Source organism: Chiloscyllium plagiosum, unplaced genomic scaffold (genome assembly GCF_037043375.1).
Source record: "Chiloscyllium plagiosum isolate Xiang-an unplaced genomic scaffold, Cpla_swu_hap1 HiC_scaffold_29, whole genome shotgun sequence".
Classification (NCBI taxonomy): Eukaryota; Metazoa; Chordata; class Chondrichthyes; order Orectolobiformes; family Hemiscylliidae; genus Chiloscyllium; species Chiloscyllium plagiosum.
In genome coordinates, this window is record NW_028270167.1 from 9,635,256 (window position 1) to 9,647,716 (window position 12,461).

Consider the following 12,461-nt stretch of genomic DNA (forward strand, 5'->3'; position numbering starts at 1 on the left):
CCTTGCTTCTTTAATGTCTCGTCCCTGAGCTTTTCAAGCCACAGTAGAAGGAATTATTAAAATTGTTACTTAATATTTAAGTGATTACAAAGAATTGTTAACTTGTTTAATATTCTTCAGAAATCCAGGAGTATGCTCGTGAGATAGGAATTGATCCTGAAAATGAGCCAGAGCTTATGTGGTTAGCAAGAGAAGGCATTGTAGCACCTTTGCCCCAAGAATGGAAACCCTGGTAAGTTGACAGCAGACCATTTAAGTTTTCAATACAATTTAAGAAAATATAATAATATGGAAGTGAAAAATATACAACAATATTATTGTGCGTTGAGTCCTTCCAAACTTGGGTGTTGTCAAATGAGGGAATTTTGGATTATGTATTATTGATAGTTACATGTCTGTCACTGATTGTGATAATAGTTTGAGTTGTTGAAGTATATTTATAACGTAGTGAAATGAAGGTTGTTTTTTACTGTAGCTTACTACCACACTGATGAATATGCCTAGAGATTACAATCTCTCTCCTATACATGTAGAATGTTCCGAGCTTCTTTCTGGTAATATCCCAGTTGCATGTAATATTTGTAAGTCCAAATTCTGCTGCCTCTGTCATGTGGAATGAAGAAGAATCTGGTTGACCACTAAGGCTTGCTCACCTACTTTGATCGCTGTGACAACTCTTTTTTATTTAATCCCTCCTCTCCAACACTTACTTTCTCCAATTCTTTTAATATCCTTCCTAAGTAAGTAGCTAAACATCTCAGTTGATTTTACATCAAGAACACAACATTTCACATTCTAACAACCTTTAATGATGACAGACTAAGAACTGGACTGGAGCGAAAGGATTTGGGTATCAGTGAACACAAATCCCCTGAAAGTGAAGTGTGTGTAGAAAAGGCTGATGGAATATTGGCTTTTATCTTAAGTGGTCATAACAGAATGGGAAAGAAATTATCCTTCAGTTGTGTTAGGCCTTGGTCAGATGCATTTGAGTACTACATTCAGTTCTGGGTATGACATTTCTGGACAGTTTATACAGTAGGATTTAAAAACTTACAGAAGTTTGAAGTATATTCCTTTTGTCTTCAATGGCAGAGCAGATCATCTAGTATTATAGAAGGTAAAGGAATTAGAAAGGGTAGGCATGGAGAAACTATTTTCTCTGGTGAACGATATTTCAAGCAAATTAGTGAAGTTTTAAAATTAGATCTCAACTATTCAGGAGCACTATTTGGAAGCTGTTTTGTGCCTTAGAACATAGAACAGTACAGTACAGAACAGGCCCTTCAGCCCACGATGTTGTGCCGACCACTGATCCTCATGTATGCACCCTCAAATTTCTGTGACAATATGCATGTCCAGTAGTCTCTTAAATATCCCCAATGACCTTGCTTCCACAACTGCTGCAGGCACCGCATTCCATGCTCTCACAACTCTCTGTGTAAAGAACCCACCTCTGACATCCCCTCTATACTTTCCTCCAACCAGCTTAAAACTATGACCCCTTGTGTTAGTCATTTCTTGCCTGGGAAATAGTCTCTGGCTATCGACTCTATCTATGCCTCTCATTATCTTGTATACCTCAGTTAGGTCCCCTCTCTTCCTCCTTTTCTCCAATGAAGAAAGTCCGAGCTCAGTCAAGTCTGGAACTGTTTGTTTGCTGTTGCCATCTCCTTCCAGTCAAAAAACAACCCGCTTCCTTACAAAAGCTCTGGACACTGAGGTTATCAAGGATGGGCTAGTTAGGTTGAGGTACAAATCACCCATAATGTGATCCAATAGTGGAACAGCTTAACGGGTTGAATTGCATCCTATTGCCCATATGTAAGAATAGTACTGATCCTGATTTATGTAATGTACCTAGACCATTTTCTAAACATCTCTGTGGTCATCATATCTTAAGGCGGGACTTGAAGCTAAACCTTCTGGCCCAGAAGCCAGGTAACTGCTGCTGCAACACATGTCCATTATGGTGCCTGGGCATTTTGGCTACTTAGACTCATTACCTAAAACACGTTAGTTATTTTTCCATCTTCCTCCAGTATCTGAAGAAAAATGTTGCACATATAAACACTGTAAAGACAGCTGTTCTTTATGAATGGGTATTTCCTTTTACCCATTAATTCCTGCTCAAGGATTCAGACATTCATGTTTGAGAACATAAATCCCTTTTTAATAGACTTTGTAGATTAATGACAGAATGCCCAAGTCTGAATATACCAGAATTTGCCAATGTGTCTGGCTATACTGCTCAGATATGCACTGTGTTCTTGCATAAAAATCATGAGTGTTTACATGCAAAAGACAAAGGAGAGGTATTTCACATAAAGCAGGATTATGGTATTTGAACTGACGGTGCTTTATTCATACAATATTAACTTTCCAACCGAGTACAAATTACAGTGTAGCAGTCACATCTTGAAAATAGTATCAGTGCTACAGAGTTACTATTGCAATATACGTAACCTCATTCTTGTTTAGCTTTTGTTTTATTGGATCCTAATAAAATGATGCTGTTTGCATAGCTGCACAAGTTCAACACCATTAAAAACAGTGCAGGAAGCTGTAGAGAAAAGAATTGCAAACGAGGGAAAGTAGTTGGGCGGGAGGAATTGGTGAGAGTATCCAAGTTGGTTTTATGTAAACAACTGTATTGATGTTACACAGTAGCTTCATAACGCTTCCATTTTAACTAATAAATTAAAAATGCACATCCTCTAAAAATTCAAATGAACCAATCAGCAATAAATGTTGGCAGCCTAGTGTTCACCTGGCAAAAAATAAAACCAGCTGCTGCCTGATGATTAAGTGCCAGGAAGCACACAGGAGCCATTTATTCCTTTGTATACTCTGGGCTCCTGACATTTATTGCTTAATTATAAGTTTCAGTATAGAATAGACAGTGTTTGTTTAGTCATAAATGCACCATTTTAAAGTTCAGTGCAGCCTGCATAAAATCAGTTAATAAAGTCATATTCCTCTTAAAATTTGGTCCAGAGTATAGTAATTTATATTGTGATGAATTGATCTTAAGTGACATTAAAAATGGATCTAAAATTTAAATTTCATCTGTGGATTAACTTCTAAAAATGTTGTGTTTGAATTAGCCTAAATTTTTAATACGTTATCATTAAAGATATATTTTTCTCTCCTGTTTTGCATACGAGCAAGGACTATCTGTTTAGGTGATCAAGTTTGCTCTCACATTATACTCGTTCCCAACTGGAGTTAATTTTATGCATAAAGCACTCTCAATGGGCAAGTTGCATCCAAACTGATCTGCAGATTAATTGCAACGTTGTTGTCTCCATACTCTGACCCATCCTTTTGCCAGTGTGGAAGTAATTTACCTGCTCTTTCATTGTGGCCAAGTCCGTTCATTCCAATAACCCTGAAAAATCATTGTTATACACCCATTCTAGTCTTTCTGAAAATGGAACACTCAGAAATAAACACAGTATTCAAAATTACATCTCACTAGTTTTCTGTATAAAAATAGCAGTAGCAATTTATTTGGTTTGATAAAATGGTAGAAATTGCTGCAGAGAATGAAGGGAGCTCTTTGACCCATCATGTACTCTTCAGCTTGAGCCAGCTACTCTTTCCATTTCTTGCACTTTCTCCATGTTGGCTTATTTATTACCTTGGGAGGAAGTGAGGGCTGCAGATGCTGGAGATCAGAGTCAAGACTGTGTTGTTGGGAAAGCACAGCAGGTCAGGCAGCATCCGAGGAGCAGGAGAATCGATGTTTCAGGCATAAGCCCTTCATCAGGAATTTGGCAATCAGGCATTTGGATGGGTATATGAATAGGAAGGGTTTGGAGGGATATAGGTCGGGTGCTGGCAGGTGGGACTAAATTGGGTTGGGATATCTGGTCGGCGTGGACGGGTTGGACTGAAGGGTCTATTTCCGTGCTGTAGATCTCTACGACTCTATGACCTGCTGTGCTTTTCCAGCAACACACTTATTTATTATCCTGCCAGACACTTATCCAGTTTTTTCCTAAGTTGTGTGAAACAGGATAAATGTTCCTTTAACCTTCTGTGCCATGGTCATTTCACTGTGTCACTCATTCCACCTGCTCAAAGATTATTTATTGTACAAGAACATTTCAAATTTATCCTCAATAGCATGACTAAATTCAAACTAAAACTAAGAAGATGTGAAGCACAGGTGTTTTGTTATAGTTGGGTTAGGTTGTAGCTTTACACAAGTGTTTGGTAAAGTAAAATACATCTAATACTCTATCATAACTCAACCAATCATTTGGGTTAAACTTGAAATTTTGTTGCTGTTTTCTCAATACGAGTTCCTTTGTCTATCTCTGCTTTCTGTGTGTCAATGATAACTAGCATGGTATCAAACTGTGATGTTATCACAGAAAAGCTAGATTATCATGGATTTTGTTGAAACTTTATTGCTGGAACAGCACAGCAGGTCAGGCAGCATCCAGGGAACAGGAGATTCGACGTTTCGGGCACAGGCCCTTCTTTCGTGCCCGAAACGTCGAATCCCCTGTTCCCTGGATGCTGCCTGACCTGCTGTGCTGTTCCAGCAATAAAGTTTCAACTTTGATCTCCAGCATCTGCAGACCTCACTTTCTCCTATCATGGATTTTGGAAATGGTTAAAAGAAATACATTTTTGCATGATTAATTTCTCTTGTCCGAGGCAGCCAAGATGTCACTGGAGATGTTTATTACTTTAACTTTGTATCGGGCCAGTCAACTTGGGATCATCCGTGTGATGAACAGTATCGAAATCTGGTTTCTTTGGAGCGTGAGAAGTTGCAAGCTCTGAGTGGAAGCAAAAAGAAAGAAAAGAAAAAGAAGAAGGAAAAAAAAGAGAAGAAAGAAAAAGACCAACTTAAATCTGCCACAGTGAGTCTTAATTCTTGAATCCAAATTTAGTTATGTCAGCTGTGTATTTTTTTTCCATCCTTGTCTGTTTTAATTCCACCTTTAATTTCTCCCCTCTTAAAAGACATTGATCTTCTTGCTGCTGTACAGTTCCACAGGTGCTGGTGGTCATCTCGAAGAAGTAGCATTATCCACAATGATCATCAACAAGCTCTTTGCTGGGTCCCAAGCTCACTTGTTATTCACAATTGTATACTTTTGGCAATGTGTTCTGTAGTAAATTTGGGTTGGGAGCTTGGTCAAATTGCCTTGAATCCACTTGTTCCCTAACCTAAGTGTATTTAGACAAATTGTCTCTCTAACTGAGTTAATTTAGCACATAGTGCAATCAAACTTGTGCATCTGTAGATGAATTTGGGCAGAATGGCCTGTTTCTCTGTTGTAACTTGTTTCTATATAAGTATTCTCGCTATATCTCAGCTATTTGATGTATAAATGGACAGAGCCATTAGACATGGTTTTTTTAAAATTCCTGTTTGAGGCACCAAAGACATTCTAAATTGAAATTTTATTTGTAGTTATGCAAAATAAGTATTTGGTATCAAAGTAATTTAATAAAGACTTGAAAATCCTCTTCAGTCTTCAATGCAATCATTTCTTTGGTGTCTTGCACTACCACTTTTCTCAATTAATATTCACAGTTCATATTTAATTAGCATTAAGTGTGAATGAAACATTGCTTTCCACAAAGTAACTCATTCAAGTATGAACTGCAATTCCTATTTCTCCTAGTTGTTTTTCAGAGGAGAAATATGACAAAATATGATATACGAGTTGCAAATATTGTAATTTCAAGTTCCAATTATTTATCGCAGAAAAAGGTCTAAGTGATTATGAGAGTCTTTGTCACCTGCAAGTTAGCATGACTATTAAAATAATTATATATATTTTAAAATGTTATTACTATGATGCTGAATTGTAAGTCTTTGCAAATATGATGATTTTAGAAGAATGAAGGTGATTTTACATTCAGATGGCAAAGCTGCAGCTACAAAGCAAGAGACAGCTGCAAATAGGATTACTGCACATGTGACCCTGACTGTTCCAAACAGTGCTCTGCTTCAGTACAGGACTGCAGAATCACATCCATGTTTTCAACAGAAAATGCTGGAAACCTCAGCAGGCCAGACAACATCTATGCAGAAATGGAAAGAGTTAATGTTTAATGAATGTTTTGGGTCAATGACCTTTCATCAGAACTCAGAAAGACGAATTTCATTAATTTGAAATATTGACTTTGTTTTTCTCTTTATGAATGCTGCCTCACCTGCTGCGTTTTCCAGTATCTTCCGCTTCTATTTTACTGAAATAAAATTTGTTTTTCTATAATTTTTTTAACTCTGTCAAGAACGTGAGAACTTCGATTTTAAAATACTATGTCTCTTTGTCATTTAAGGAGCAAATGTTGACACTAAACCCGTTCTCTAAGCTATAAATGATTAGTCTGATTGGACTTTTGTAGTTTTAAAGCTTTGATTTACCGATCTATTTGTTATGACTAAGTAGATCATAAGCAGAACGTGTTGGCAAAGCTGGCAGGTCTGAACGTGAATAAATCACCAGGACTACACTCCAGGGTTCTGAAGGAGATAGTTGAGGAGATTGTGGAGACATCGGTGGTGATCTTTCACGAATTGCTGGAGTCAGGGTCCCAGATGACTGGAAAATGACAAATGTCATGCTTTTTAAGAAGGGAGAGAGGCAGAAGATGGGAAATTATAGGCAGGTTAACCTCACCTTGGTTGTTTGTAAGATGTCAGAAACCATTATGAAAGATGAGATTGTGGAATACTTGGATACGTAGGGTAAAATGGGGCTGAGTCAGCATTGAGGGCAGGTCATGCCTGATAAGTCTAGTAGAGTTCTTTGTGGTAGTAACAAACGTGTTAGACAAAGGAGAACCAATTGTGATCTATTTGGATTTCCAGAAGAGCCATATAAGATGAACCTTGCAGGGTTGGCTGATTGTCAGAAGGCAGGGGATAAAGGAGTCTTTTTGAGAATAGCAACTGGAGACTAGTAGAGTTCTGTAGAGGTCAGTGTTGGGACAACAACTATTCATTGTTATACTTTAATGATTTGGATGAAGGAACTGAGGGCATTAGAGCTAGGTTTACAGGTGACACAAAAAGATATGGGAGAACAGATAGTTTTGAGAAAATGGGGAAGTGCAGAAAGACTTGACAGGTGAGGAGAGTGGGCAAAGAAGTGGCAAATGGAATACAGTGTTGGAAATTATAAGGTTATGCACTTTGATAGGAAGACTAGATAGAGATCGAGGTTTAGACTATTTTCTAAATGGTGAAAGGGTTCAGAAATCTAAAGTTTAAAGAGACTTGAAAGCCCTAGTTTCAGATTTTATTAAGGTATGCACTTAGATTCATTTGGCAATTAGGAATGCAAATACAATATTGGCATTTCTTTTGAGAGTGTGAAAATACAAGCATAGAGATGTACTGCTGAGTCTGTATAAGGCTCTGGTCAGACCACATTTGGAATGTTGTGAGCAGTTTGGGCCCTAAGGAAGGAAGTGTATCTAAGGAAGGAAGTGCTGGTCTTTGAGGGGGTCCAGAAGACAAAGAATGATCCTAGGAATGAAGGGCTAGTCATATGAGGAGTGTTTGAGGACTCTGGCTCTGTACTTGGAGTTTAGAAAGATGAGAGGGGATCTGATTGAAACTTGAAGAATCCTGACTTGCCTGGATAGAGTGGAGGTGGAAAAAGTCCCTCCTACTCTCCATCTCTCCTACTTTCCACTAGTAGAGAGACTATGACCCAAGGACACAACCTCAGAGTGAAGGGACAATCCTTCAGAACTGAAATGAGGAGAAATTTCTTCAGCCAGAGGGTGATGAATCTATGGAACTCATTCCTGTTGAGGCCAAGTCTTGAAACAGATAGGTTATTCATTAGTTAGAGGTTCATGGGTTACAAGGAGAAGGCAGCAGAATGGAGCTGAGAAACGTAACAGCTACAATCAAATGGCAAAGCAGACTTGATAGGGTGAATGGTCTCATTCTGCTCCTGAATCTTGTGGAGTAATGATCTAAATGGTGAAGTGAAAAATAATCTTACAGCAGAACAGGGCTACTATTATATTTTAAATCTTTTAAAATAGTTTTTTATTCATTATCCAGCTTGTATTTTATTTCTATGCTTTTGTCAGTTTTTTAAAATATATGATATGTGGAAAAAATATAGCATAGCAAAATTAAACCAGTCTAAAATGATAACTGCAATGTGTCCAGCCTTTCTCCACTTTTTTCCATGTTATAAACGGGTTTTTTAAAAAAAATCCCACTTGTTTGGGGTTGCAGATACAATAGTAGCTATCAATGTAGAGGTTTGTTTACTTTTCTGAAATATTGGACAATAGGGAATTAGCCTGTCAACAAAGTTCCATAATCGTAAACAGAGTAGCAACATGTAGCATAATTTGCAGTTAGGAGAGGAAATATTTAAATTATCTCCTAGCTGAATTATACATTATCTTCAAGCCTTTTTTTATCTTTGTTTAGGGAAACCAGTTAGAACCAGGAATACTTCCTTCTTCATCTTATTGTAACCTAGCTCATGATCCTCTTCACCATTTTGCAAGTCTTGAGTGTTTGCCTGATACTCAGATTAGGATTGAGGATACAGACCAGAAAGAGGTCAGGCCCTTGCAACCATCTTTGAAGCCATTACTAGTCAATAAATCTATAACTGTCAATTTCCCAAGTAATCTACAACCTCTTAAAAGAGAAAATGATAATCAAAAAATATTTGCAGATCTCGAGGAAATTCTAGGAAGAACAGTTTCTTTCAGTTCAAGACTTATAGCTAGTCGCAGTGATCTGGATAGGCCGGAAGAAACCAGGAAAGGTCCTGAGGCAGGTACATGCTGGAGTTTCTCTGACTCCAATTTGGATAGAATGAGCTTAGGACATGCAATAAGTAAACAGCCAGCTAACATACCAAAGAAGTCAACAAAATGTAAGACATTTGCAGAAACGCTACAGCCTGACAACAAAAGAATATCATTTGCACTTGAGGAGCAGGTAATTGTATTCAGTGACACAGAAAACAAGCAAATACCCATTGAAAATCTTCAGAAAAGTAACTCAATTCAGAATAAACAACCAATTGATGAGATACCACAGAGTATTGTAGAAGAAAACCAAGTTGATGAAAACTTGCCAGCAGGCTATATTGAGGGGGTTGTTGTCTTGCCAGTTTGTGACACACAAAATTCATGTTGCATTACACCGCAGAGTGACTACTTAAAGATGTCAACATTCAGTGTTGAAGAATGCTGGATGACTAAGGTGCAAACCGATCAAAACAAATTTAATAGGGTAATGAGTGAGCCCTGGCTGCGAGACACCAAAGTCATGCAAAATGGACAAACCGCCGAATGTTTTGAGAATCTAGCAACTGGAAACACCAACCTTAAATCAGTTGACTGCCTAAGCAAGGTCTTAACCATGAAAAGGCTTCATGAAACAGAAGGCATTAGGATGAAAACAGTGAACAATATTAATATTCCTGGATTGAATTTGAGTGAATTTGTTAATGAAGAATTAGTTACTGAAAAAGTTGATATAAACTCTTTTATTTCAAGTTCCTTAAATCATATGTCACAGAAAGCTGACCACAGTATGTATGATATTCTTGAACAGGATAAGGATTTTAAATCAGAGAAAAAAGTCACCATAGCTGCTGTAGATTGTGATCTTCGTAACCTCTTTAACAAGCCGAACTTGAACAATTCAGGAAAAGATTTTGACAGTTTGTCATCTTCACGTGCATTCCTGAAAGAAAAAAGTGCCACTGCTTATAACAGCTGGATTCACAGTTCAGTCTGCCAGGAGTATGAGGATGATTCTTATTCAGAGGATCAGAGATTTTACCAGGAAATTCTCAAAAAAGTAAAAGCAAACCAAGAAGTTAATAAAGAATTTCCTGAAAACACACAGAAAATTACACAAGGAGGACAACCTCCTGATCTGTGTAACAATCAAAGTGAAGATTTTGATTATGGATTTCATTCAAATGTTTATAATTATGAGCCTCATCCAATTCTTTTAGCCACCTCACATAGTGAGGATGAAATTATTAGAGTTGATCTTGGAGTTGCAGGATATATAGATGAGCTGCATGAAACAGTTGAATGTTCAGGGTGTGGAGAAGCAGCCTCTTTGAACTCCCAGTTCTGCCTTCAAACAGGACCAACCTCTGGAGCAGCAGTGCTAACTGGATTAAGAGGTTTGGAAGAAGATTCTATTGTGAATTTTGATCAAGAGGCATGCAATAGCACTAATTGGAATCTTAAAACTGAGGAGCATCAGGCAGAGAGTAATGGAAGGGCAGATGAAACTGTAAGTAAGATAATTGCTGCCTATATATAGTCTAGAATTGTTAAATTTTTAAACAAAGAATTTGGGAAATGTGGAAATGTGCATATAGATAAACGTTGTATATCTTTTACTAGAATTGTGGACTGGACAGATTATGTTCAAAGATCTTCAGTTATGCACTAACAGAAATTTCAATTCCACTGATATTAACTGACATAGATGACAAGCAGCCACAGGTGCAATTACATCCTCTCCATGAATAGTTAATGTCAGATTGAAGGCAGGAGAGTGCTACGTTTTGGCAGTTACCATGATCACATAGGCCATGTAAACCTTTAAGAGGGATGCCATCTTGTATTTTGTTTTTGTTTCTAGTTTATTCTTTACCATGTGACTAAGAAGCAAATATTTCCCCAACCAAGTGACCGAATGACTAGCATCCCCTAATTATTGCTGGATCTTCTACACTTCTTTTGAATTAGGTTGAAACTTTTTGTGTTTGGGTTTGCAATCGTTATTTCTCATGTTTTAAAAATAATCCTAGCCCATTTGATAGCCACAATTAACAGTAAAATAAATCTGGGATTACACAATAGGATTGCCAGGCTAAATTTGAACTAAATCCAGTAATTTGACTAAAGATCAGTGTAATAAAGATTACTCAACATTAGACTCCTTTAAGCATTCTGAATTACCCTAGATTTTGAATGCCAGTAATCTGTGTAAATCTGGTGCTCTCATTTGGCTGCTTGTATTCCCAAGTACTGCAAAGGCTAGGCTAATGTTAGACAGTAATTGTCTCTGCAGTACCAAGACTAAAACACAGGTTCTTCCGAGTGTTAGTTTGTCAACTTCCCAAATCTTGTTCATGTCATGGAAAAGTGAACATACCAAAACAAAATTGTGTTTGCAGTCTAAAAATGCAGGCATCCCTTGTGGCACAGTGGTAGCATTCCTCCCCTGGGCTGGGAGGCCCGACTTCTATTTCCACCTGCTTGAGAGCTGTATAATACCTCTGAGCAGGTTTATTGGGAAAAAAAATGTGAAATATAAGAAATGGACCCTCAAAGATTGCAATGCTATTGTTTATGGTATTGCAAGTACATTGTATACAGTACTGTAATTAATCACATGATTTGAAGTTCTCATTTTCTGATTATGTTTAGAATTGGTAGTGAACAGTGAGAGTCCAAACCCTGTGTTTGTAACTGTTGAACAGTTATTTTTATTTTTGCGTACTTCCTGATATGTCTTAAAAAATATTGAGTCAATTGAAGAAAAGTCCCCTTCAATTGTTTTGATGTAGCCTATCCTTTTAAATGCGTGGTACTTATTTAAAATTCTTTGCATGGCCATGCGAGGGGTTGATTTTCACAGGTCTACACAATAATGTCTTACTTACTGTGTTGCTGTGCATGCATGCAGTGCCAGGGAAAGCTTGCGGGTTTGTCAACATTAGTGTCAACATAAGACTGAAACGCCTTCCTTCTATTTTGGGTACCAAATGGCAGTATCCAATGTTCCCATGTTGTGCTCTAGCCATGTGCTCAGCCCTTTCTCAGAACAGCATCACTTTCACACCAGTAAAATATTTCCCTTACCAATGAACTGCCTCTAGGTGAGAGATTGCAAGTTTAGTGCTAATTCAGTGATAGCTTTGTGCTCAGACATCTATTCCATGAGGAAGTAGTTATAGATGTGTCATTGTTAACTTTCAAAATCAGTGAGGTAAAAGTGAGGACTGGAGATTCTGGAGAAGAGATTTTCCTGATGCAGGACTTTTGCCTAAAACGTTGATTCTCCTGCTCCTCGGATGCTGCCTGACCTGCTGTGCTTTTCCAGCAACACACTCTTGACTTTAAAAATCAGTGATCTCTTTATAGATTATTGAAATAAGTAAATTTTGAAGCCACTTGTATGATACTATCAGAAATGAAGTGTTCTTTTGACTGGGTTACCATTATGTTCTTCTATCCTGTGCCTTTGCTTCCATTGCACTCAACATTTTGAAGAATGTGTGACTATTATGGGAGATAAATGAGTGAAGCAGAACCAAGAGAGCACCAAAGGCATTGAGTTATCAAAAGCAGTCAGCGAACCAGAAGTTTCCTTTCCATTTCTGGGAATTTATTTTTCAATTTTTCTTCCATTTTAATATATTTTTCCACCTGTTGGTCTGCAATCTACTGATATTAGACCATAA

General features: G+C 37.6%; 1 protein-coding gene across 14 annotated transcripts in view; it reads left to right on the forward strand.

Moving 5' to 3' along the window:
• cep164 (centrosomal protein 164) overlaps positions 1 to 12,461 on the forward strand; it is a 215,000-nt gene that overhangs the window by 58,734 nt on the left and 143,805 nt on the right. For 9 of the 14 annotated variants that reach the window (XM_087976366.1, XM_087976367.1, XM_087976364.1 and 6 more), the window contains 2 exons: positions 121 to 232; positions 4,676 to 4,880. In XM_087976366.1, the coding sequence (XP_087832492.1) occupies positions 121 to 232; positions 4,676 to 4,880 (317 nt within the window). Of the gene's footprint in view, positions 1 to 120; positions 233 to 4,671; positions 4,881 to 10,127; positions 10,280 to 12,461 lie in introns of all 14 variants that reach the window. The other 5 variants (XM_087976368.1, XM_087976369.1, XM_087976370.1 and 2 more) reach the window with 3 other exon arrangements.